Source organism: Microcebus murinus, chromosome 16, assembly GCF_040939455.1.
Source record: "Microcebus murinus isolate Inina chromosome 16, M.murinus_Inina_mat1.0, whole genome shotgun sequence".
NCBI lineage: Eukaryota > Metazoa > Chordata > Mammalia > Primates > Cheirogaleidae > Microcebus > Microcebus murinus.
The window spans coordinates 61,506,255-61,534,088 of record NC_134119.1 but is presented as its reverse complement, the minus strand read 5'-3'; the positions used below and the strand labels follow the sequence as shown (position 1 = coordinate 61,534,088).

General features: G+C 37.3%; 1 protein-coding gene across 8 annotated transcripts; it reads left to right on the top strand.

Moving 5' to 3' along the window:
* Positions 1–5,693: 5,693 nt before the first annotated feature.
* On the top strand, positions 5,694–26,994 carry LOC105876776 (uncharacterized). Of its 8 annotated transcripts, XM_075993077.1 has the most exons (7): positions 5,694–6,097; positions 6,684–6,754; positions 10,695–10,768; positions 11,702–11,755; positions 12,871–12,997; positions 14,427–14,525; positions 17,202–26,994. In XM_075993077.1, exons 4-7 carry the CDS (start codon positions 11,747–11,749, stop codon positions 19,469–19,471), a joined length of 2,505 nt encoding a protein of 834 aa, XP_075849192.1. In that variant the 5' UTR covers positions 5,694–6,097; positions 6,684–6,754; positions 10,695–10,768; positions 11,702–11,746; the 3' UTR covers positions 19,472–26,994. The 8 variants fall into 8 exon arrangements, with proteins under 8 accessions (XP_075849192.1, XP_075849194.1, XP_075849199.1 ...); XM_075993076.1 differs by having other exon boundaries at positions 5,758–6,754; XM_075993080.1 differs by having other exon boundaries at positions 5,759–6,754; positions 14,430–14,525.
* Positions 26,995–27,834: the final 840 nt, after the last annotated feature.

The following is a 27,834-nucleotide window of genomic DNA, read 5'->3' as shown; positions in this document are numbered from 1 at the left end:
TCAGGCAATTTAAGGATTTTATCAAGGAGTTAGGGGGCATTACGAAAATTATGTAGTTTGGCTAACAATTATGAGCATAGTTTTTTGGATTGGAAAGAATTAGGAGATGTTGCAAGTAAACTAGTTTAGAGGGGACGATGACCCCTGATAAAGGTGATGGAAATTAGCATGAAGAGGAGCAGATGGACTTGAGAAATAATTCCTTTCTAAAGAAGTATGCACCCAACTTGGCAATTGTTTCATAAATAATTGTTTGAGAAAGGCTGGTATGGACAAAGACTCACAAGTCTCTCACTTGAGCAGCTGGATTGGTCCTGATTTTGTGTGTTTTTTGATACTGAGAAGGTGGGGAAGCTATAGTTTGGGTATAAGGATATTGCACACTCTATGTAGCACATAGGGTTAGTTACATCTCTAAGCTACCTATGTTCTACATGTGACTAGTAACATGTCACACACATATGTATGGGTAGAGCTCAGATGGAAGGTTTGCTTTGAAAATATCCATTTGGCTTTCAACAACGTACAGTGGTAATAAGAGCTGTGAAAGCTGTCAAGATAAAAATGGATTCACTAGTGTTAAGAACTGTTCATTCTTTTCTGGCAATAGAGCCAGGGAAGGCTGGGAAGAGTGGGTTCTCATGCTTGTATACCTGATCCCTAAAAATTACTACAAAAGGCTATATACACCACAACTTTGCACACAGGCCATCCTAACCTTACACAAAAAATACTTCTGCAAGAACATCTGCCCAGCAACTGCCTGTCCAACCTCAAACTGGTGTCACCCTTGTTATTGATCTTTGTAGGCAAGGATAATTATTTCAAAACAATTAAGTAATCCTCCTAATTTTTTTTCCCTTTGAAACCTTTGTCTTCCTTTACCTCCCTGAACATAAACATAGTTTATTATGGCATGCATCTTCCCACTGCAATGCTCTGTTCCAAAATAAACATCTTTTCTTTTAGATAGCCTCTCTCTGTTATTTAGCTTGTTATATAAGGAGTCAGAAATGAGACCCAAAGATGATCACTATGGGAAGGAATGGGCAATTCCTGACACTGGTGTGTAGCACTCAGTGGCCACCTTTGAGCCTCCACTTCCACGGCTCGTCCTTCGGCTCTGGTGGGTCTTCTCTCAGGCTGAGCCTCCCTTCTTTTGGAAGACACTTTATGACTTTATTTGGGACCTGGTTTGGATAAGGCTGCCTTAATAATAAAGGACAATACACCCCTTCTGGGATGATAAAAGAATTTTTGTCTTTTCTGGTAAGTCCTTTGTGGTATAAAGACAAAGGTCTTTCTGGACTGAGTATTCTTGGTTTCTACAGAATTTTCTTTCTGTCTGGGAGGCATGTCTTCTCTGGTTTGTGTGCCTAGTTTAATATTTTGTTTGATCTGCACATTTCGTTAACATTTTTGTGGACACTCTTATCTTGGTTTCTTTTTATTTGGTTGGACTCTTTCCCCTTGCTTGTTTCTGAAAATCTTCCAGGAGCAAAAATAAATATTCTAAACAGTGGATGCAGGATAGCTACTTCAAAGCCACCAGGGCAGTCATCACTGTCTAAAATGCTGGCCTGAAGTCCTGACATTCCCTGACCGGATTTATGGGATTCTCTTTGCTCTTGGGAAATTAATAAGAAATGGAATGAGATGCTCAAACATTAAGGCATGTCAGGTTTTCTGGGACTTCAGCTGTATACATAGTATGGTCTGTTCTTATGCACATTTTAAAATAGATGGACAAATTACATCAAAGAAAATTCAGAGCTCAAATGGTCATTCTTTGAAAAATCTGCAACTATAGAGTTAACACATAGAGTCTTCTAAGACTTTTTTTTTTCTTTTTTTTTTCTTTTTGACACAGAGTCTCACTCTGTTGCCTGGGCTAGAGTGCCATGGCATCAGCCTAGCTCACAGCAACCTCAAACTCCTGGGCTCAAGGGATTCTCCTGCCTCAGCCTCCCGAGTAGCTGGGACTACAGGCATGTGCCACCCTGCCCGGGTAATTTTTAGTTGGCCAATTAATTTCTTTCTATTTTTAGTAGAGACGGGGTCTTGCTCTTGCTCAGGCTGGTTTTGAACTCCTGACCTTGAGCAATCTTCCCGCTTAGGCCTCCCAGAGTACTAGGATTTCAGGCATGAGCCACCACTCCAAGACCCAAAACAACAAATGGTGTGGATGTGGAGAGACAGGAACACTCATACACTGCTGATGGGACTGCAAACTAGTACCACCTCTTATAGAAAGTGATATGGAGATACTTCAAAGAGCTACAAGTAGAACTGCCATTTTATCCAGCAATCCCATTACTGGGCATGTACCCCAAGGGAAAAAAAGACATTATATATAGGTCAGGCGCAGTGGCTCATGCCTGTAATCCTAGCACTCTGGAAGGCTAATGTGGGAGGATTGCTCATGGTCAGGAGTTCAAAACCAGCCTGAGAAAGAACCCGTCTCCACTAAAAATAGAAAGAAATGAATTGACCAACTGAAAATATATATACAAAAAATTAGCCGGGCATGGTGGCACATGCCTGTAGTCCCAGCTATTTGGGAGGCTGAAGCAGTAGGATTGCTTGAACCCAGGAGATTGAGGTTGTTGTGAGCTATGTTGATGCCACGGCACTCACTCTAGCCTGGGCAACAAAGTAAGCCTTTATCTCAAAAAAAAAAAAAAGACATTATATAAAAAAGACATCTGCACTAGAATGTTTATAGCAGCACAATTCACAATTGCAAAGATGTGGAAACAACCCAAGTGCCCATCAATACGAGTGGATTAATAAAATGTGGCATATATATAACACGGAGCACTACTCAGTCACGAAAACCAATGGTGATCTAGCACCTCTTGTATTATCATGGATGGAGCTGGAGCCCATTCTATTACAAGAATGGAAAAACAAGCACCACATGTAGTCATCATCAAATTGGTATTAATAGATCAACACTTATGTGCAGATGTGGTAGTAACATCCATCCAGTGTCAGGCAGGTGGAGGGGGGAAGAGAGGATGGGTATAGTCACACCTAACAGAGTGAGACTCTGCCTCCAAAAAATATATGGCAATACTGGTTAAGAAATTTATTAAAGTATAGGAATATATGACAATAATAATTATTCTGCTTTTTAAATTTTAATGTTCAGTTAATATAAGCAGCTTAAAAATTTGCCTTAATATAAAAATGTTATTTTGCTTTAATGTAAATATATTATTCTTAATGTTTAGAATGTAACAGAAAATTTTGATTCATAATGTTCCAAATATCATATAATTTCAATTATTTTAGTACTCATACATTTTCAAATTTTTACTACTTTGGACAATGTATTAATCATCTGTTGATTTCTAATTTAGTTCTATTTTTGTCAAAAAACATACTTTGTGTGACTTCAATCCTTTTAAATTTACTGAGCCTTGTTTTATGGTCTATACAGAATATGGTCTACGCCATCAAATGTTCCCTATGTACATAAGATAAATTTTACTGCCATTGGGAAGAATGTTCCATAACTGTAAATGAGATCAAGTTGGCTGATATGTTGTTCCAATCTACCATTCCCTGTTGCTTTTCTGTGTTTGTTCTGTCAATTATTGAGAGAGAATATATTGAAATATCTGATTATATTAGGTCATTAAATATGAAACGTCCAATTTCGAATCAAAGTGTAGTTTATTATATCTGAAACAGGAAGCAGTACAATCAATCAAAGTATGAACCTAAACTACTGACACAGTTTTGGCATCTTAATGGTAGGCTTGTTTATGCCAGCAGCAAAGAAATCTGGAGAGGGGGTGGGGATGAAATCACAAAAGGCATTTTCTACTGCTTGTGGAGAGTTGAGTATTTTTCCTTGCAAGAAGTGGCCGAAAGCCTGGAAGAAGTGGTAGTCAGTTGGTGTAAGGTCTGGTGATACAGTGGATGATAGAGATTTTCCAAGTCCAGCTTCTGTAGTTTGAGCAGTGTTGTTTGTGTGACATGTGGTTGAGTGTTGGTTGTCTTGCAAGAAGATTGGCCTGTCTCTATTGACCAATCTCAGCTGCTTAATTGCAAGCATCCTCACCATTTTGTCCAGTTGGTTTCAGTAGACAGCTGCGGTAATTGATTGACCAGGTTTCATGAAGCTGTAGTTGATTATACCAGCGCTGGACCAACAAATAGACACCGTTAGCTTTTTTTTGATGAATATTCAGCTTTGGACTGTGTTTTGGAACTTCATCTTTATCCATCCATTGTGCTGAAAGCTTGCAATTGTCATAAAGAATCCATTTTTCATCACGCATAACAATATGGTGTAGAAATGGTTCACCTTTATGTCATGACAGCAAAGAAAGGCAAGCTTTGAGATGATTTCTCTTCTGACACTCATTTAATTCATGCAGAACCCATCTATCCAGCTTCTTTACCTTGCCAGTTTGTTTGAAATGGTCCAATATTGTTGGAACAGTAATGTCAAACCTTGCTGCTAATTCACGCGTAGGTTGAGCTGGATTTGCTTTCACTATATCTTTCAGCTCATCATTATCCATCTTGATGTCAGGTCACCCACGTGACTCATTTTCAATATTAAAATCGCTTTTCAATATTAAAATGGAACTTATCAAACCATTGATGTACTGTTCATTCATTAGCCACATCCATCCCAAGTATTTCCTTGATAATTGAAGCTGTCTGTGCTGCATTAGTCCCATGACAGAACTCATTAAAAAATGATATGAACTTTTAACTTACCCATGGTTTCACAAAAATTGTTCTTAAAAATGTTTGTAAGATAATCACAAGACAAAACATGCACTTGAAAGACTGATGTTGTACCTTCACAATAAAAATAAAACAAGAAGGGTCAAAGTGAAATGTCAGAAACATCAACCTTCAAACTTAGTACTTAAAGAAATCGGATGTTTCATATTTAATAACTTAATACTTGTTGATTTGTCTGTCTCCTTACAGTTTTAACAGTTTTTTCTGCACATCCTTTGAAGCTGTTTTATTAGAAGCATAATTTAGGATTTTTGTTTCCACTTGATGAGCTGACCCCTTTATCACTATTATATGAACTTCTTTATCTCTGGTAATGTTCTTTGCCCTGAAATCTACTTTGTTTTTAATATAGCCACTCTAGCCTTCTTTTGACTAGTGTTAGGACAGTGTATCTTTTCCCATCCTTTTAGTTTTATTCTATTAATATTTTTATATTTAAAGTATTACCTGTAGGTAGCACATACTTGGGTCTTTTTTAAAAAATCCAATCTGACAATGAGTCTTTTAACTAAGGTATTTAGATGATTTAAATTTAATGTGATTATTCATATGGTTAGGTTTAAGTCTATTATCTTACTGTTTGTTTTCTGTCACATTCTATAAAGAAAAGATGTTTTCCTCTCTTATTCCATTTTTTCCTATGCTGTCCTGAATAACGTTTTTCGATGCAGATAACAGGAAAAATGCCTGCAAGAATCCAGAACATTGGACTCTCTGAAATCTCTGATGTAAATTACACTTCCCCTCCAAGTATAAAATCAACCAATATTTTAGTTCAAGCTTTTCAAATTTATCCTAAGTCCCCTTCATAGCACAGAGAAGTGGAAGCCTATCACTGGGGCACTGAGACCAAGAGGTCAAAGCAGGTACCAGTTGACATGATTTTACTTCGAATTCTCTTTCTTCTTTAAAAGTTAGGCTCATTTGCATTCTTCTCCACAGAGAGAAAAGTAAGTTACTTTGACGCTCCAAGAACACCAAATATATACCAAATATCTATCTGTTGGTCTTCACACGCCTCCTTTTCAAAGCACCTGGCGATACAGCAAAATGCGCCTGCGCAACTCCCACAAATCACTGGGCTTGCCTCGGGCTCACGTTGCATGCTGGGATCAGTCTGACCAGAACAGAGCGCTAGGCTTCCGAGGCTCTTTCTGCTCCGGACTGCATTTCCCAGTGGCCACCGCGCCTGAATTAACAGGTCCACTTCCGGCCTCCTGGGGTTGACGCCGTAGTGGGCTGAGGCCCTCAGTTCCCAGGACGGAGTCGGTGGCTGTCGGGAGTCTCTGCGGACTGGGACTCGAGCCCGAGCGACCCGGCAGTGCGGGTGGGCGAGGGGGAGGCGCTCAGGGGAGGAACCCCGGGGCGTGGACGAGGCACGTGCCGGGCGTGCGTGTTCGCGGGCGGCAGAGGAGGGGGATTGTGAGATCACGAGTGACGGACCGGGAGTGTGTGAGTGTGTGCGTGGGGGCCCTGTCCTCAGGGTGTAGGAGGACGTGTGGACACTGGGCGCGCTTTGCTGTGGCTGTTCGGGTGTCACTGTGCCGATGGCTCCTGCCGATTCTTCGGTCTTCTCCCCTCACAGCCCCCGGGGCTGCAGCAGAGGAATGGCCCCAGAAGGGAGGTCAGATAGTGAGCCTAGAATGAAGCTTTCCGCAAGAAGGCACAGACCTGAACTTGGGGTGGGAATTTGAGAGCCAGAAGTGCCCTTGAGGACCCCCCCCCCCGGAAGGCAGTCACATGTTGAGAACCACAGCGTCCTCAGAGCTCTGTCCCCAGGAGCCAGCTGCTAACTTGGACCTAGTCCTCCTTTTACTTCCTTGCCATTGGACGTGAGGGAGGGTGTGGCCTTTCAAACTTAGTCGCACTCCAAGAAAAGGCTGGAGTCTCATGCTTGCTGTATCTTTCCTCAGTCGTACCATTATCCAAAAGAACGACCCCGAGGCCGTTGAGAGCATTATTACTGCACACCTAAAAGGCAAGGGTGAGCTTGTGCTTTGTTTCCATTTAAGAAATGCGTCTTTTATTTTAGGATATAGAGGTTACAGTAAATTTTCAGTAAATGAAGAGGGATATGCAAATTGATAGCCAACTATCGTTCTCCCTCCATTGTCCCTCCCCTTTCCTCTTTTAATATTCACCTAACAGTTTGGCAAATCTCTCACATCTTCCTGTGCACTCTCTTTTTCTAACATGGTGTGGCAATAAACCTCCAGAGGTTAATTTTAGACTCTAATTTGGTAAGGAGATGAGTGTTTAGGTGGAATCACACACCAAATATCTATCTGTTGGTCTTCACACGCCTCCTTTTTAAAGCAAGGGGGCAGGGGATGGAGATGGTCAGTTGATTTCAATTCGGTCTATGAGGTTTTCAGGAGTGGGAATTTCAGAGACATTGATATCAACAAGAGCCAGGATTTTCCCAGGGAGTCCATGAGTTGAAATTTGTAATACTGGCTAGGTCTGTTTGAAGTTTGGCATTTCAGTTGTGTTTTGGGCTGCTTTTTATGTGGACTGTGAGAGGCAGTACAATGTTGTGGTTAAGAATAGGGTATGTGTCCAGAAATCAATCCCTGGTGAGGGGTTAAAAAAAAAAAAAAGGAATGGGGAATGTGGATCCAGAGTATCTGGATTGGAATCTTGGTTCTGTCAGTTTCTGGCTGTCTTAGGCTTGTAATGAACATTAGAATGAATTAATATTGTAAAGCTCCTTAGAGCAGTGCCAGGCAAATAAGAAGTGTTTAATGTATTTTAACTGTTGTTTATGTATGGTCATTTTAGGTCAGCAGGTTCATTAGAAATATGTAATTCATTGTGGTTGCTGCTTATGTATTCAAGAAAATGAGCGAGGTGCTCAAATGATCTAGAATAGAAATTCATTTTTAAAATTCATAGATAATTGTATGTATTTATCATGTACAGCATGATGTTTTGAAGTATATACATGGTGTGGAATGATTAAAGTTAACTAACATATGTATTACCTCACATAGTTATCATTTTTTGTGGTGAAAACACATATCCATTTTCTTAGCATTTTTCAAGGTGACAATATAGTATAATTACATGTTGCATAATAGATGTTTTGAACTTATTTCTCTTATCTAACTGAAATTTTGTATCCTTTGACCATCTCCCCCCCCCACCACCACCACTACCCCAGCCCCTGGTATACTCCATTCTACTCTCTGCTTCTATGAGGTCAACTTTTTTAGATTCCACATATGAGTAAGATCATGTAGTATTTGTCTTTATGTTGAGTTGTTAGAGTTCTTTATATATTATGGATATTAACTCCTTATCAGATATATGGGTTGCAAATATATTTTCCCATTCTATAGGTTGTCTTTTCACTTTGTTGATTGTTTCCTTTGCTATGCAGAAGCTTTGTAGCTTGATGTAATCCCATTTGTCCATTCTTGCTTTTGTTGCCTGTGCTTTGGGGATTATATCCAAAAAATCATTGCCCAGACCAATGTCATGAAACTTTTTTCCTATGTTTTCTTCTATTAGTTTCATAGTTTTGGGTCTTACATTTTGACCTTTTAGTCCATTTTGAGTTGATTTTTGTATATATTAATCATTTGCAATAAGGGTCTAACTTCATTCTTCTGCATGTGGATATCCAGTTTTCTCAACAGTATTTATTGAAGAGACTGTCCTTTCCCCATTGTGTGTTCTTGGTCTTTGTCAAAAATCAGTTGGGTACAAGTGTGTGGATTTATTTCTGGGCTCTCTATTCTGTTCCATTGATCTATGTGTCTTGTATTTTTTGCTGGGGCCATGCTGTTTTGGTTACTATAGCTTTGTAATATATTTTGAAGTCAGGTAGTGTGATGCCTCCAGCTTTGTTCATTTTGCTCAAGATTGCTTTTACTATTTGGAGTCTTTTGTAGTTCCACACAAATTTTAGGATTTAAAAAATTTTTTTTTGTTAAGAATGTAGGACAGAAATTCTTACCCTGAGTTTCTGTGATACCATTTATGGTCTTGGAGACCACAAACCTTTTGAAATAGAATACTGAAGAGTTTTAGAAATTTATAAATTTGGGTTTCAAGGGGAAAGAAAGAAATTTTTGGCTGTCACACTAGGGGCAGAGTGCAACTTGGATCTAGTGGGTAGAGGTCAGGGATGCTGCCAAACATTGTACAGTGCATAGGATAGCTCTCTCATACCCCCCAACAAAGAATTATCCAGCCCAGTATGTCAGTAGTGCCGAGGTTGAGAAACCCTGGTCTAGAATCAAAAGTCTGTGATACCTGGAATAACATGGAAAGTGATTTTGTATAAACTAAGTGTTCTATAATATGGAATTAGTTAATCAAATCATACTAGACTCAAGTGATAGAATATTATACAGCTAATAAAATGATGTTTATAAAGAATCATGAAAAGAAGAATATTTGATATGTGCTAAGTGGTATTCATGCTATTAACAATAATACTCAAGAAAATGTTACATTGTTTATGAATCCCTTGTACTAAGATTGGGTTTTGATAAGATATTCTGTAAGGATTATATCCAAAATAATACTTTAAAATACTTTACTTGGTTATTCAGTGAAAAAAGGAAACAGGCATGATGACGTATGTTGTATGCATTTCTTCCCTCAGTTTGCAAATGCTACTTATTGCATGTGTTCATTCAGAGAAGAATCTTGGTAATAAAAGTGTCTGGTTATATTGGCGAGAAACAGCTAAAGGATGTTAGAACTAGTTGATGTTATTTGTTATAGTCACATTGATTTCTTTGTTGACCCTATGGCATAGTCAGTTTTTTTTTTTTTTTTGATTGAAAGTACTCATTCATTCCCTGATGAGTTTGTTTTTATTTTTGTTTTTTAATTTGGAAGTAGCTTTATTATGTTGTATTTTTTTGTTAAGAGACGGGATCTTGCTATATTGCTCGGGCTGGTCTCAAATTCCTGGGCTCAAGTGATCCTCCTGCCTCAGCCTCCTGAGTAGCTGGGCCTTCAGGTTGGCGCCACTGTGACCAGCTGATGTATTTTTGATGATGGAATAGCATGGTTTGCAGGAAAAAACAAAAATAAAATAGTTACCTAAGGAACTTAAAAAGAAGAAAGTTAAGATTATAGTTATACCTTGTAGAGATAGTCATTATTGAATTGTTTGGTTTATATTTTTCTAATTGCTTTTTCTATGTGCATATGTGAGTTTTATTTCTGCAGAATAGAATCAGTTTGAAAAATAAATCTAATCCAGTCATGGTTTTCATTTCTGGGCCTGTGGCAAGAAGTGTAAAATGGTCATTAGTGTTTCTTCTTCTGAGGCTTCTGCACTGGAAGGCATCTTTCCTCCTTATAAAGATAATCTAAGAAGATAACTTAGGAGGAATTCCATTTTCCAGGATAGGCTCTTATTTTTTTTTTATTAGCATTCTAAGAAAAGAATAGGCTTGACACTATATTTTACTACAAGAAAAAAAGAAAATAGTAGAATTAAGTTCCTTGAACAAATGTAATATTCTTTATTCTCAATAATAATAACACATATCAAGAAATTGTTATTTGCCCTTATGTGTTTCAACTGAATTTTCTTACTGTTCTTGACAAGCTCTGTGGTGGTTATTCTTTTTCTGTTTTGCTAATGAGGAAATAGGCCTGAGCAGTGACTAATTGTCATAGTTCAGATTCACATTCTGAATGTGAAAACAAAACTTGTCTTTTTACTACTAAAAATAGAAAGAAATTAGCTGAACAACTAAAAATATATAGAAAGAATTAGCTGGGCATCGTGGCCCATGCCTGTAATCCCAGCTACTTGGGAGGCTGAGGCAGGAGGATCACTTGAGCCCAGGAGTTTGAGGTTGCTGTGCACAAGGCTGAAAAGAATTGGAAAATAAAAAGGAAACAAACCCTTTAAGTAAAAACAAGAGTTTATTAGAGTATCCTTTTCCCCCCAGGTTCAAAGGAAGGTGTCTAAATAAAAGGTGTCTTTCATCCAATTTGGAGACCAGTGTTCTCATAGGAAAAAGAGGTATATGTACATATACATATATAGACCCACACATGTGTGTAAATGTATGTGAATATAACTATATATATTCCAAGTTAATGCTTGGCCATAGTTACAATTACGAAGTACTCTTAAGTAAAAAGAAGATAATTGTGGCCATGATACAAAATAAGAACTGTTAATATACATATAATTTTTTCTAAAATTTTTTTCTGTTAATGCTTTTTAGTCTTTATATATACATACATTTTATAAATTTAATTATATTGTCCATCCTGTTTTGTAACCTGATCTTTCTGTTGATTGTGTATCTTGAACACTTAATGATTACTTTGTATTCTATCATATGGATGTTCCGAACTATGTTTAACCAGTGGTTTTGTTAGAGTCAGAGTGCTGAACACTGCCCGAGCAGTTCCATCTGTTAACATATCCTCTCCAGCTTTCATGTCTTGTGCACTTCACCCAGTCCTGAGTTCACAGAAGGGTTCTGATTTGGATGATGTGACCCCTTCTCAGCCTTAAAAGGTGGGACTGGGGGAGGAGGATCTGCTTAGAGCAGGATCAGGGGCCCAGCTTGAAGCCAAGATATGTATCCCAAGAATGGGGGACTGGCTGGAATCTCTCCTGCTGCAGTATTTTTTGAGCAAGTTCACGGCAGAAGTGTCCTCTGCATTCATGCTTGTGTAGCTGGTTCTCTGGGGTTTAGGAGAGAGCTTGGTATGTCCAGGCTCCTGTTCACTACCAATTTGTGTGTGTGTGTGTGTGTGTGTGTGTGTGTGTGTGTGTGCGTGCGTGTGTAGGGGAGTGGTGGGAGAAGGGTGGGATTGTGTGTGTTAGCAGGGGTAGCTGAGAAATAGAAATGGAGATAAAATGGTTATATTGTCGTAAGTGACTTTGGAAGCACTGAGGCACTGCTTGACTTAAGGTTCCCCCCTTTTCTTTTTCCTATAGGGGGGAAACCTGAGGCAGATTGACCCATTTTGTAGTTCTAAAAACATGGTCCACGTAAGTTGTATTTCTCTCTTCTCCTTGAAATATGGTGTCTCTTAGGTTAGATAATTCTGTTATTATTTAACCTGACGCTTCCTACCTAAGGATCCAAGATCCTACACCCCAGTTTGTCCCATTACAGTGAAGGTTGGTGACAAAAAAGACAAGTTCAGTGCTTTTCCTATGTGTGCCTCTTTTTTCCAACTGATGTTGACATTTTCTTAGAACACATTATTCAACACGTGCTCTGTGCTCAGTCCTTGGTCAGGAGAAATCTTGGAACAGTAGAAGAGTCTGTCCCCATAGGGAAATAGCATCTCGTGGGCTTGAGAAGTTAGAGATGACTGTCTCATTTGAGCACACTTGGGAAAACCTTGAAACTTCTCCACCTACTTGAACTTTCCAGGTTTATATAAGGTAGAATTTGATAGTCTCCATCTGTGACAAGGTGATTTGCTTCATGACGCTTTTAGGAAAATGATGAGTGAGGACAGTGGATGGTAACAGGGAGAAGACCATTCAGGGTATGAGTGGTAAGGGCCGGTATTAACAGGTTCCCAGAATTGGGGAAGATCTTAGAGACTTTTACCACCCTAAATGTATAAATAGAAAAAATGATTAAATCTAATGTATCTCTTATATTGGTTTTTATACAGCTTATAAAAACCATTTGCCATGACAAGAAAAAGTAGTATTGTTATCATCTCATACCATAATGAACTTGAGGATTGAGAACAATTTTTCAATTGTATGTGAACCCTATTTTTTAAGATAAGTATATTAAACAAAAGTTGGTAGGGAATTTCAGAAAATTTTTGTTGTTGTTGTTATATTGTAAATGTAAAGGATAGAGTTGGTGTAGAAATGCACATTTACTGAGCATTTGTGAGGCAGACACGTACCAGGCACTGTGGTTATTTAGTAGGAAAACTCAGATTCTTTTATCCATTCCCAGACATGCTGAGAAATAAGTAAATTATCCCACAGCAGCAGGATTCTTCAAGAACTTGCAGATACCCTGTGAATTTCCATATTGTTCCTTTCTTGCAGTTTAGTTCTTTACCTCCTGTCCTTCTATCTTGAAACAATTTTCTCCAGTTTCATCATAATACATGTGTTTGTGGTTTCAGGGATCAGTGACATTCAGGGATGTGGCCATCGACTTCTCCCAGGAGGAGTGGGAGTGCCTGGACCCCGCCCAGAGGAACTTATACAGGGATGTGATGTTGGAGAACTACAGTAACTTGCTCTCACTGGGTAAGCCCATCGGCCCCAATTAATTTAGTGTCTGTTCTCTGGAATGTTAGCTTTCTTCACCTTGAATTTTAGGGCTTTCTTTTAAGGGGTAGCTGAATTCCTTCTTCTTGCTCCCAAAAGAGCAGTTTGAGATTTGTTGAGTTGAAAATGGGCACCTCCATGAAGCGCCTGCATCTTGCTTAGCTGACAGTGACCCTCCTCACTTACGCTGGTCCTCTTTGTAATTGCCTCTCTCTCTTCATGACTATGGGACTGAATTTGAAATCTTGGACATTCACTGAATGATCGTTGTCTTGAGAAACCAAGTAGCATATTGTGTTTGATCTCAGAATTACTGCAGATGTTTTGGTTTTTTGTTTGTGTGTGTGTGGTTTTTTTTCTGGCCCACCTGTAAAGAGAACAGTATCTTGAATTTTTCTATCAAAGGAGCCTATATGATTTACGTTACACTGATTGGGTCAACAGAATTCATTTAACACTCAAGTGGATGCATTCTATTTCCTGCAACAGACATTCCTTTACTTGCTTTGTGGTTGAAAGTTTCAGACCATGACATTTGTATTTTTCTTTTCCTTTCTTTCTTTCTTTTCTTTTTTTTTTTTTTTTGAGACAGAGTCTCACTCTGTTGCCCTGGGTAGAGTGCCATAGTGTCAGCCTAGCTCACCGCAACCTCAAACTCCTGGGCTTAAGCAATCCTTCTGCCTCAGCCTCCCAAGTAGCTGAGACATGAGGCATGTACCACCATGCCCAGCTAATTTTTTCTATGTATTTTTAGTTGGCCAATTAATTTCTTTCTATTTTTAGTAGAGATGGGTTCTTACTTTTGCTCAGGCAATCCTCCCGCCTCAGCCTCCCAGGGTGCTAGAATTACAGGTGTGAGCCACCGTGCCTGGTCTGTATTTTTCATTGAATGAATATTCTACAAATGAGCTATAAATGTCTAGGGAGGCAAATGAAATAATTACAATAAACTTAATAATAGTTAGCTTTGTGCTACTATAGATCAGACAGTATTAGAAGTATTTTACATGTGTTAACTCATTTAATTTTAGTATCAGTCCTGTAAAATAGGTATTATTATCATCTCCATTTTAGAGTTGGGAAAACTGAAGGGCAGAGAGTTTAAGTGACTTGCCTAATGTCATTCTGCTAGTGGCTGGCAGAGAAGGGATTTGAACCAGGCAGTCTGCCTTAAAGGTTCATGCTCTCAACTACTAACATATATCTCCTCTGAAGTGACAATACCTTATTTGAGTTTCAATGATTCTAAGTCCTTTTTCTAGTACAGCTGGTCTCTTACTCAATCCTCTCATTTTTTGCTGAAGTCTTTTCTCAATATCATTTTGACTTGTAACTCATTATAAATTTAACCAAGTCAATAAAAATTTTTATATTAAAAAAATGCTATCTATGTGTCATTTCTTTTAAGCAGAAAATTTAATTTCTAAGCCAGATGTGATCACCTTACTAGAGCAAGAGCAAGAGCCCTGGATGGTTGTGAGGAAAGAAACAAGCAGTTGGTACCCAGGTGAGTGAGGGCAAAGCAGTCAGGGGAAACCATCATTGTCAGGGACAGCCCTCATGGTCAGAGAGGAGTCACATCCCTGAGATGTGATTTCAAAAACTTCCTTCAAAGACTCAACGCCTGTTGGATAAAAATTCCCAAGACCTGGGAAGGAAATAAAGATCATGGCAGTAGCTATCAAAGAAACTTAATCACTTACTAATCACCTAATTTCTGTTCTTTTATTTTCATCCCCTTTTAGTGGAGTGAGTGCCCTCTTTCTTTCTTAGTGTAAACTTTTAACACATATTTTAGATCCTGCTGCTTTCCAGCTGTGGTTTTGCATTTAGATTTTTATTATGTATTTCCACTGTCTAAAAAGTGTACTCACATATTCAGTAAATATGTGTCAAGTGCCCACTCCGCACTTGGCACTATTAATACAGTAACCTACAGATAATGAACAAGACTGGGCCTAGGTGGTGGCTCACGCCTGTAATCCGAGCACTCTGGGAGGCCGAGGCGGGAGGATCACTCAAGGTCAGGAATTTGAAACCAGCCTGAGCAAGAGCAAGACCCTGTCTCTACTATAAATAGGAAGAAATTAATTGGCCAACTAATATATAGAGAAAAAATTATCTGGGCATGGTGGTGCATGCCTGTAGTCCCAGCTACTCGGGAGGCTGAGGCAGTAGGATTGCTTGAGCCCAGGAGTTTGAGGTTGCTGTGAGCTAGGCTGATGGCACGGCACTCACTCTAGCCAGGGCAGCAAAGGGAGACTGTCTCAAAAAAAAAAAAAGTGTTATAGTCATTGCTCTTGTGGAGGTTGCCTGCAGTTGGCAAGACATGGATTAAACAAGTAAGCAAATTAATAGGTGAGTAATATCAGAGAATTGTACTATAGAGACAAGTAAATAGGAGTGATGGTGTGAGAGTGACAGCATTTGGGTGGTCAGGGAACATGTCGTGAAGTGGGCATGGACTTGCACAAAGACGTGAAGCAAGGGTGGAAGCCATGTGTTGGGTGAGAACATTCCAGTCAGTCAGCAGGAAACACAGAGGCCCTGAGGGGGAAGCAGTAAGGTAGAGCAGAGTAAGTGATGGGACGGTGGGAAGGGAGGTCTGAGAATTAGGCAATGTAAGATTCTACAAGGTTTTGTTTGTCATTGTCAAGAGTTATTTATTTATTTTTAATTGATACCTAATATTTGTACATATTTGTGGGGTACATGTGATATTTTATTACATGTGTAGAATGGGTATTTAGGGTATCCATCACCTTGAGTATTTATCATTTCTATTTGATGGGAATATTTCCAGTCCTCTCTTCTGGCTATTTTGAAATGTACAGTACATTGTTGTTAACTATAGTCACCCCACTCTGCTATCAAATATTGAAAGTTATTCCTTCTGTTTAACTGTCTATTTGTGCCCAGTAGCTAACTTCTCTTCATCTCCCACCTCCCACCCACACAACCTTCTCAGCCTCTGGTATCTATTATTCTACTCTCTACTGCCATGAGATCAACTTTTTTTAGCTCCTATATGTGAGTTAGAACATGTAATATTTGTCTTTCTATGCCTGGCTGTTTCACTTAACATAATATCCTCCAGTTCCTCCATGTTACTGCCAATGATATGATTTCACTCTCTTTTTATGGCCAAGTAGTACTCCATTGTGTATATATACAACATTCTCTTTATCCATTCATCCATTAATGCAGTGGTCCCCAACCTTTTTGGCACCAGTGACCGGTTTCATGGAAGACAACTTTTCCAGGGACAGTGTGGGTGGATGGGGGGTGGAGGATGGTTTGGGGATGAGTCAAACACATTATATTTATTGTGTACATTATTTCTGTTATTGTCACATTGTAATATATAATGAAATAATTACACAACTCACCACAATGCAGAATCAGTGGGAGCCCTGAGCTTGTTTTCCTGCAACTAGATGGTCCTATCTGGGTTGATGGGAGATAGTGACACCCAAAGTATGTTGCTTATGCCCATTCTACTCTGTAATCTCCTTTTGGTTGCTGTCACTGCAGAAAACCCTACTTGTCAAAGATAGGATGTTGGAAATGGAAGCAGGCTTTTCAATGCTTTTGTGGCATTCTCTGTGTTTTCATGCTAAGAGCCAGGCTAGAGGAATCTTGGGAGATGAAACAATCTGAGCAAAGCAAGAAGATAAAGGAAAGGTTATATTATGTTGTAGTTGCTAAAAGGAGGCAATGGGTAGAGATCAGGCACAAAGGAGGACAGTTCCTTGAAATGAGGTCTTGTTATCTGTGGTAAGGTTTTGGATTTTATTTCAAGGGTAAAGACAAACCATTCAAAAACAGTTTGAAGTATGATCCTTAAACCTTGGTCTGAATCAGGGTCATCTGATAGAGATGTTGAAATTTAGCTTCTTAGGATTTATCCTTAAAAATTCTGGTTCTGTACATCTGAGTTGCTTGAATATCAATATTTGTAACAAGTTTACCAAATGATTTTGATTCACACCTAAATTTTACAAAGTTAACTTATTCCCCTATTACAAACATCACTGTCTTACATAAACTTTCTTCATTATTGATAGTCTTTCTTTTTCAAATCTCTGAAAGTATTTTACAGTTAGGCCATATGTTTAATGGATTTTCTATGCATGTGTGTTATAGGAAAATAAAATATGTTTGCTTTTTCTGTTTCTTTCAGATTGGGAGTCAAATTATGGAACTGAGAAAATATCTCCAGAAAATGATATTTCAGAAGTAAATTTATCCAAACAGGGTATCAAGCAAATTAGTAAAACTCTTGGTCTTGAGGCCTCCCATTTTAGAATTGACTCAAAATATGGAAGTAGATTTGAGGGGCTACAGGGACATCAAGAAGGATATATCAATCCAAGGATAATCAGCTATGAAAAAATGCTTACTTATACTCCTCATACTTCTGTTACTCATGATACAGATAAACCATATGAATGCAAGGAATGTGGGAAATACTTCAGTCGTGGTTCAAATCTTATTCAGCATCAGAGTATTCATACTGGAGAGAAACCCTATGAATGTAAGGAATGTGACAAGGCCTTTAGACTTCACATACAACTTACTCGACATCAGAAATTTCACATTGGTGAGAAACCTTTTGAATGTATGGAATGTGGAAAGGCCTTTAGTCTTCTCAACCAGCTTAATCGCCATAAGAACATTCATACTGGTGAGAAACATTTTGAATGTAAAGAATGTGGGAAGTCCTTTAATCGTAGCTCAAACCTTATTCAACATCAGAGTATTCATGCTGGTGTGAAGCCATATGAATGTAAGGAGTGTGGGAAAGGGTTCAATCGTGGTTCAAACCTTATTCAGCATCAGAAGATTCATTCCAATGAGAAACCCTTTGTATGTAAGGAATGTGGGATGGCCTTTCGATATCATTACCAACTTATTGAACATTGCCAAACTCATACTGGTGAGAAATCTTTTGAATGTAAAGAATGTGGAAAGGCCTTTACTCTTCTTACAAAGCTTATTCGACATCAGAAGATTCATACTGGTGAGAAACCCTTTGAATGTAAGGAATGTGGAAAGGCCTTTAGTCTTCTCAACCAGCTTAATCGCCATAAGAACATTCATACTGGTGAGAAACCATTTGAATGTAAGGAGTGTGGGAAGTCCTTTAATCGTAGCTCAAACTTTATTCAGCATCAGAGTATTCATGCTGGTGTGAGGCCATATGAATGTAAGGAGTGTGGGAAAGGCTTTAATCGTGGTGCAAACCTTATTCAGCATCAGAAAATTCATTCCAATGAGAAACCATTTGTATGTAAGGAATGTGGGATGGCCTTTCGGTATCATTACCAACTTATTGAACATTGCCGAATTCATAGTGGTGAGAAACCCTTTGAATGTAAAGAATGTGGAAAGAACTTTAGTCTTCTGACACAGCTTGTTCGACACCAAAACATTCATACAGGTGAGAAACCATTTGAATGTAAGGAATGTGGGAAGGCCTTCAATCGTGGCTCAAACCTTATTCAACATCAGAGTATTCATACTGGTGAGAAACCCTATGAATGTAAGGAATGTGGGAAGGCTTTTAGACTTCATCTACAACTTTCTCAACATCAAAAAACCCATACTGGTGAGAAACCTTTTGAATGTAAGGAATGTGGGAAATTCTTTCGTCGTGGTTCAAATCTTAATCAACATCGGAGTATTCATACTGGAAAGAAACCTTTTCAATGTAAGGACTGTGGGAAAGCCTTTCGACTTCATGTGCAACTTATTCGACATCAGAAATTTCATGTTAGTGAGAAACCTTTTGAATGTATGGAATGTGGAAAGGCCTTTAGTCTTCTCAACCAGCTTAATCGCCATAAGAACATTCATACTGGTGAGAAACCATTTGAATGTAAGGAGTGTGGGAAGTCCTTTAATCGTAGCTCAAACCTTACTCAACATCAGAGTATTCATGCTGGTGTGAAGCCATATGAATGTAAGGAGTGTGGGAAAGGCTTTAATCGTGGTTCAAACCTTATTCAGCATCAGAAGATTCATTCTAATGAGAAACCCTTTGTATGTAAGGAATGTAAGAAGGCCTTTAGATATCATTACCAACTTACTGAACATTGCCAAATTCACACTGGTGAGAAACCCTTTGAATGTAAAGAATGTGGAGAGGCCTTTAGTCTTTTGACACAGCTTACTCGACATCAGAAGGTGCATACTGGTGAGAAACCCTTTATATGTAAGGAGCATGGAACAGCCTTCAATTGTGGCTCAAACTTTGTTCAACATCAGAATATTCATGCTGGTGAGAAATACTGTGAATGTAAGGAATGTGAGAAGGCTTTTAGGCTTCACAACTTTCTCAACATCAAAAAACTCATCCAGGCGAGAAAACCTTTGAATGTGAGCAATGTGGGATATCCTTCAGACATCAGTACCAACATATTGAAAATCAGCAAATTCATATTGGGGTGAAACTGTATGAATGTAAGGAGTGTGGAAAGGGCTTTAGTTGTGGTACTGACCTTAGAGTACATCAGAGAATCCACACTGGTGAGAAACCCTTTAAATGTAAGGAATGTGAGAAGGCCTTTCAACATCATTACCAATTTCTTGGACATTACAGAATTCATACCAGTGAGAACCCCTATGATGTAAAGAATGTGGGAGATACTTTATTTGTGGTAGAGACCTTAGAGTACATCAGAGAATTCATACTGGAGAGAAACCATATCGATGTAAAGAATGTGGGAAGGCATTTAATTGTAGCTCAAACCTTGTTCAAAGTGTTAAAATTCATACTGGTGAAAAATCCTATGAATGTAAGGAAGGTGAAAAGGCCTTTAGCAATAATTATGAACTTACTGTACATCAGAGACTACATACTGGTGAGAAACCCTATGAATGTAAGGAATGTAGGAAAAATTTTAGATTTCAGTTTTTACTACACATCAGAGAATTCATACTGGCATGAAACCCTGTAAATATAAAGAATGTGGAAAGATCTTTAGTTGTAGCTCAAACCTTGTTCAACATGAGAGAATTCATACCAGTGAGAAACCCTACGAATGTAAGGAATGTGGGAAGGCCTTTAGACTTAGTTCAGCCCTTTATGCACATCAGAGAATTCATACTGGTGTGAAACCATATGAGTGTAAGGAATGTGGGAAAGCTTTTAGACTTAGTTCAGTCTTTATTGCCCATCAAAGAATTCATACAGGTCTCAAACCCTATGAATGTACAGAATGTGGGAAAGCCTTTACTGTGAATGGTCAGCTTACTCAACATCAGAAAATTGATAATGGTCAGAAGTTTTTTGAGTGTAAGGAGTGTGGACAAGCCTTCACTGTGTATGAAAAAAATTTTCAACACCAGAAATTCATATTGGTGAGAAATCCTATGAATATAAAAGAATTTGGGAAGAACTTTCATCATGAGCTAGGATTTGCTCAACTATTTGTTCATACTGGTGAGAAACCCTTTGAGTATAAGAAATGTGGGATGTTTTATAGTCACAGACACACTAAATGCCTGAGAGTTTAAAGAAGACATTCTGGTGAGAAAGTTTTTAAATATGAGGAACATAGGGTAGCAATCAATGTTTGCAATTTATTCCCCATGAAATATTTTAGTAGATGCTAGTATACCTTGATGAATTGCACATTGCAGAGACTGCATTTCATACAAATTGATGGTTTGTAGCAATTCTGCAGCAAACAAGTTTATCAGCATCGTTTTTCCAACAGCATGTGGCCACTTCATATCTGTGTGTCACATTTTGGTAATTCTCAGGCTATTTCAACCTTTTCACTATTATATCTATTATGGTGATCTGTGATCAGTAATCTTTGATAGTACCACAAACCATGATCATAAAAGGCACTGAACTTAATAAACATTGTGTATGTTGAAAGAATAGTAAAATATACACCCATGTAACCCCACCTAGATTCAAAATAGTTAACAGTTTGCTACATTTGTTTTATTTTTGTGTATTTTTGTTGTACCATTGAGAATAAGTTTTAGACATTGACATTTTACCTCTTATTACATCAGTATATTTCTCCCAGTCATAAAGACAATACCATATATAGCTATAGTATCATAATTACTCCTAAGGAAATTACTCATCATTCTATAATATGACATATTCAGATTTCTTGTTTAGCCCCTAAAAAGCCCATAACAGCTATTTACTTTCTAAGGAGAGCCCATTCCAGATTCTGCATTACATTTGGTTATCTCTTTAGTGTCTTGTAGTCTGGAACAAATTTTTGTGGGTATCAGAATGACTTGTAGAACTTGGCAAAAATACAGAGGTCCAGGCCCTAGCCTATGAGCCTCAGCCTCTGTGTTATAATTTTCTAAGTATTTTTCAGGTTTTGATATTGCAGTGATCTTATAAAACTTGGCTTTTGAATCTCATGTTCCTTTTTTTTTTTTTTTTTTTTTTTTACAGTTTAATCTGTTCTGTGTTGATTTGTTCTCTTTGACCTTCATCTTTGGAGTCAACCGGTTCCCTGAGTATCCACCCATCATAATTCCTTTGAGAGAGTCATTGCACACCTGGTAGTCTCATCAAGGATTACCATAAAATAGCAAGCCCTGGTTGCCTTCCTAAATGCAATCTTGGCAATGCTATGTTGGGAAGTCAGAGATCCTTTGCAAAATTAATGAAGCACTTTAAAATATTTGCTAAAAATTACAAGATTATAATTCTTTAAATCACCTAATACTTTTAAAAGTAGAAAAGGCATCCATAAAATGTTTTGTTACTTACAAGATCAGTAAACATTAAATCCATTTACAAAAATAATTTTCTCAATTTTAATTCCCGTTTTTCTTTATTCATATATATGCTTATTCATGTTATTCTTATCTCTTCACATTGCCTTTTCAGGGTTTTAATAATTGTACAGTTTGGTCTTTATTATGCTGTTAATATTTTTACTTGTCCCCAAAGAAAGACGTACAATCAAATAAAAAGTTATAGGGCCTTGAATTAGATTATGATGTCAAGGTGACCCTGAGTAACGGTTATTAAGCTCTTTAAATTTTTAGTAACAGATTTACCAAAATGGAATGGGTCAGTTAAATCATGTTTCTTTTTGTATACATTTAATTTTATAATCCCCTTAAGTTGTGCTTGGTTAGCAGTTCACCTGTTGTCTGTTATATATTTAACTGGTCTGTTACATTTATTATGTATTTATGTATTGCTTAATATTTTATTAGAGGAACAAGTTTTTAAAACAATTTTATAAATTTCATCGCCTAGGACAAGAGGATTAAATATGTGTTCTTAGTCTTTAGGACATTTGGGTATTTTATTATTTTGAAGTGGTATTGAATACTTCATTTATTTGGTTTTTGAGTATGGCCTTCACTCTTAAGCATGGATTTTTATTTAGAACTCATTTTATCTGGCTAATGTGAGTTACGATTAGCCACTACTAGTACGGATGCATTTTTTTCCTCATTCCTGGTATATTACCTGTTCCAGAATTATCTGGCTTACTCAAATTTCCCTGTCTTTATTCCATCCTGCTTTTATGGATGAATACAAATAGATAATGGTACTCTTTAATCAAACATAAAGTTGATGGGAAAAATGCTCATAAACAGCTCTTAACTATTATCAACAGTAAATTAGGCTGGGTGGGGTGGCTCGTGCCTGTAATCCTAGCACTCTGAGAGGCCCAGGTGGGCAGATCACTCAAGGTCAGGAGTTCGAAACCAGCCTGAGCAAGAGCGAGACCCTGTCTCTACTAAAAATAGAAAGAAATTAATTGGCCAACTAAAAATATATAGAAAAAATTAGCAAGGCATGGTGGTGCATGTAGTCCCAGCTACTTGGGAGGCTGAGGCATGAGGATCGCTTGAGCCCAGGAGTTGGAGGTTGCTGTGAGCTAGGCTGACGCCATGGCACTCTAGCTCTGGCAACAGAGTGAGACTCTGTCTCAAAAAAACAAACATAAAAAAACTCAACCTCTGACTGTTTAAAAATAACTCATTAAAAAAAGAAAAAAAAACAGTAAGTTAAACATGTATTCTTAATTACAATTTATTTTTGTAAAATTTATAGGCATTTATCTTTTGAGTATGATATACTAGAAGTATAATTATATCTTTTGAGTATTAATATGAACATACTTTTGAACATACTTTACTTTTTCCAGTTAAGTACTATAAAGATGGTCCCTGACTTAACTCCTTGACTTAGGAGTTTTCAATTTTATCATGGTGCAAAAGTGATATGTTACTATAGTTTGGATATTTGTCCCCTTTAAATCTCATGTTGAAATTTGACCCCAGTGTTGGAGGTGGAGCCTAATGAATGGGAGGTTTGGGGTCATGGGGGCAGATCCATCATGAATATTAATACCTTCCCTAGGTGGTGGTCAGGTGAGTTTTCACTCTGTTTTCAGAGCTGGTTGTTAAAAAGAGCCTGCACCTGCCTCATCATACTTCACCCAAGGTAATATGACCAGAACAATCATGGATTTTTTTGTATGCTTATTGGATATTGGAATATCTTTTGTAGAGTGTCTTTTTTGATCTTTATCCCATTTTTTTGTTTTTATTTACATCCTATTGTTTGAATTCTTTGTATATGCTACATATCCTCTTTTTGGATATAGGTATTGTGAATATTTTATTTCAGTCTGACTTATTTTCATTTTCCTAATGGTGTCTTTTGATGATAAGTTTTTAGTTTTATCAAAGTTAATTTTTAAATTTTTCTATAGGTTAAAGCTTTCTGTCTCCTCCATGGTAACACAGATATTATCATTTTATTCTATAAGCTTTATACTTGTAGCTCTTACTTGTATCTATGATCCACCTCAAATTAATGTATTGTGTATGGTATAAGGTATAGATTGAGCTTAAATTTCTCTGCCAAGTTTATCCAGTTTCAGCATCACATGTGGAAGGAACTCTCCTTTCCCCCATTGGCCTACTTTGGAGTTTTTTAAGGAAAATTCCATGACTGTATAAGTGTAGGTCTACTTCTTGATAATTTATTTTGTTGCATTTATCTACTTGTTCATTATGCATTGTCTTTATTGTTCCAGCTTCATGGGGAATCTTGAGTTTAGGCAGTGTCAATTCTCAGCTTCATTCTTTTAAAATATTGTCTTAGCTATTCTAAGTTCTTTACATTTCCACATATGTTTTACAATCAACTTACAAATTTCTACAAAAATGCCTGTTGGGATTTTGATTGGATTCCATTGAATCCTTACATCAATTTGAGAACTGACTTCTAAACTTTGGGTTTTATCATCCATGATTATGGTATATGTTTCCATTTATTTAGGCCTGCTCTAGCTTCTCTCAACAAAACTGTGTAGTTTTGGGGTAATAGTCCTGCATGTGTTTTGTTAAATATATTTGTAAGTATTTTATGTTCTTTTTAAGTGGAACTTTTTAAATTTCATTTTTAGTTGTTTGCTGTGGTATAAAATTTCATTTTTTGGTATATTTTCCTTGAAACTACCATTAAAAATCCTTCCCACAAAGAAAACTCTATGCTCAGATGGCTTCAATGGGAATTTGACCCAAGATTTAAGAAACAAATATAAATCTTACAATATCTCTTTCAGAAAATAGAGAAGGAAGAAACATTTCCCATCTCATTTTATGTCATCAACACATACTAAAACCTGAGAAAAATATCATAAGGAAAAATTACATGCCAATATCAGTAAACATACACATAAAAATTCCCCCAAAATAAGGAGCAAATGGAATTTTGCAATATGTATAGAGGATAATACATCATGACCAAGTGGGGGCATACTCCAGTAATGTGAGGCTGGTATGACATTCTAAAATTAATCAAAGTAATTCACCATATTAAAGAAGGATAGAAAGCAAAAGATCATGCCAATAGTTATTACAATGGACAAAATTCAATACCACTCATGATAAAACTCAGTAAGTTAGTAAAACAAAAATTTCCCAATCTGATAAACAATATCTATGAAAAATAAACAGCAAATAAAACTTTATGATAAAATATTGATTGCCTTTTCACTAAAGTTAAACTCAAGGTAAGGATGTTTGCTCTGAAGCTTTTATTTAACATTACAGGATGTCCTAACCTGTGCAGTAAAGAAAACAAAGGAAAGAAAAATTTAAATGGGACTGTCTTCTCAGATGTCCTGATCATGTGTATAGAAAATTCTAGGTAATCTATAAAAAGTAAACTTTTCTAGAACTAAGTGAATTTAGCAAGGTCATAAAATACATCAATATATAAAAATTCAAATATTTTAAAGACAAGTTGTTTCTAGTTTTTAAAGAACGCTATAATTCTAAAATCTAATCAATAAAAGGAAGAAGAAACCATAATGCTACCTCATATGATTATAGGCAGAAAAATTCTAATTAAAGTATCACCAAGTGGACTATAGGAATGTGACAAAAAATCAAAACCACAGTATAAGAAATGGTTACAAATAAAGAAAAAGTACAAATCAATACCTCAATACATTTTAGGAGAAAAAAGATTATAGCAGCAGGTAACAAAATGGCCTTGGACAAAATTTAGTAGTCATTGCCACTAGGTTAACAGTCACTACCAAAGTAGACATCTTCCCTCTTCCCCACATATATTGAAGGACATTTAAAGACAGCAAAGAGAATTTATCCCTAAATGAGGAGTGGACATTATAAGTGATTAAATTTTGGGAAATTTTCCATTAAATTTGGAGAAACAGATACCTGCTATCACCATTATATCCAACTATGCTTTGGAGATTCTAGCTATTGCAATAAGAAAAAGTAATAAATATAAATATTGGAAAATAAAATTTTATTTACAGATTACATTGTTGATAATGTATACATCTTAAAAGTGTCTCATAAAAATAGAATGAACATTCAGACTATATTCAATGTAAAGGGAAAAAAATTGCATCAATATAATAAAGTATCCAGAATGACATTCAAGTCAACTAAAAAAACACACACAGAACAAAAATATTGGAGAAAGCCAAGAATAGGAGTCAAAGTAAAGGAATGATTATTGGCCAATAAATATTCGGAAAATGCTCAAATGAAAATTTAGAAATATACATACATATGAAGACATACCTAAAGGCTATAGGGATATTCAATTTATCAGTTAACAGGAGTCTAAGAGAACAAGTTGGCAATATCTAGTAGAGTTGGAAGTATATATAACCTATGATTAATTTAGCAATATCTAACATAACTGAAAGAGTAATGTATGAGCAATTGCACTTACATGTATATACAATTGCAGACATTTCAGTTTATGTAAAGCAACGATCACAGACAAGGATATTCATTGAAATATATTTGAAATAGTGAAAATTTAGTAAAATAAATACTCATCAATAAGAGGTTTAAACACCTTGTAGGATGTTCATATTTTAAAAACTGGGCTGGCAATTAATTCCAGGAAAGATATGACCAGCAGAGAAACACACCATGCATTTCCTTCCCCAGCATAGCTAAGCATCTGCCATTGCATCTGAATATTCCATTATTATGGTTATAGCAGTATTTCCAGTGTGGGTTCACATCCCAAAGATATTAGATATTCTGAATGAGACTTCCTTAGTAAAGTTTATCATACACTGGGATAAATAAAGTTAAGTAAATGATAATACGCATTTATTTTTTAAAAAAGGAGTTAGGGCTGGGTGTGGTGGCTCACGCCTGTAATCCTAACAATCTGGGAGGCTGAGGCAGGTGGATCGTTTGAGCTCAAGGGTTTGAGACCAGCCAGAGAAAAAGCAAGACCCTGCCTCTACTAAAAAAATAGAAAGAAATTAGCTGGACAACTAAAAATACACAGAAAAAATCAGCTGCGCATGGTGGCGCATGCCTGTAGTCCCAGCTACTCGGGAGGATAGCTTGAGCCCAGGAGTTTGAGATTGCTGTAAGCTAGACTGATGCCATGGCACTCTAGCCCAGGGAACAGTGAGACTCTGTCTCAAAAAAAAAAAAAAAAAAAAAAGGAGTTATTCAAAATTTCATAAGCCTGTGTGGCCACATAATATGTTTCAAGTACCATTAAGTATTACTGTTCCCAGAGACATTCTTGTGGATATGTTGAGTTAAGGAACTGGTACCTTGGAAGAATAATCCACTGATACATTAACAACATTTTGCTTTACTTTAGGTCCTCAAATACTCTGCTTTGTTACACCTAATTATTGTCACATAGAAAATTAATTTGCAAATGTTGAGCAAATTAGACAGCAAATAACTTGTACAATGGTGTATTATGGCTGTCTTGAAAGAAACATTTAACTTTTCAGCAAAGAAACCTGGTGAATGAAGTATCACATGAATGAAGTATTTCAGTTGTCTATTGCTGTGTAACAAACTGCTCCCAGATTTAGTGGCTTAAAAGAAAGAGTATTTATTTTACTTATAAACCTGCAATTTGGGCAGGCTCACGGGGGAAGGCTTGTCTCTGCTTCACTTGGCACCAGCTGGGAAGCTCTGAGGCTAAGAGAATCATCTGAATGCTCACACACACATACCCAGTGCTTGAAGCTGGCTGTTACCTAGGAACTAAACTAGGGCTGTAGTCAAGACACTTACTTAGCTTTTCTGTGTGGTTACTTGACATCTTCATAGCACAGTGGCTGGACTTCAAGGGTAAGCATCCCAAGTGGATCAGGCAGAAGCTGTACTGCCTTTTGTGACTCAGTCTTGGAAATCACATAGTGTCACTCCTACCATAAACACAAGCCTGTCTGCCCAGATTCAAAAGGAAGGACCATGATCCTTACATCTTGATGAGGGAGGGTCAATATTACATTGTAAGGTGAACGTGTAGCATGGGATATATT

Bases quoted from the DNA above. Each gene is read 5' to 3' on its own strand.
- LOC105876776 (XM_075993079.1), top strand. The intron at 12,998-14,426 runs GTAAGCCCATCG...ATTTCTTTTAAG, and splicing joins CAGTAACTTGCTCTCACTGG to CAGAAAATTTAATTTCTAAG. The intron at 14,526-17,201 runs GTGAGTGAGGGC...TGTTTCTTTCAG, and splicing joins AACAAGCAGTTGGTACCCAG to ATTGGGAGTCAAATTATGGA.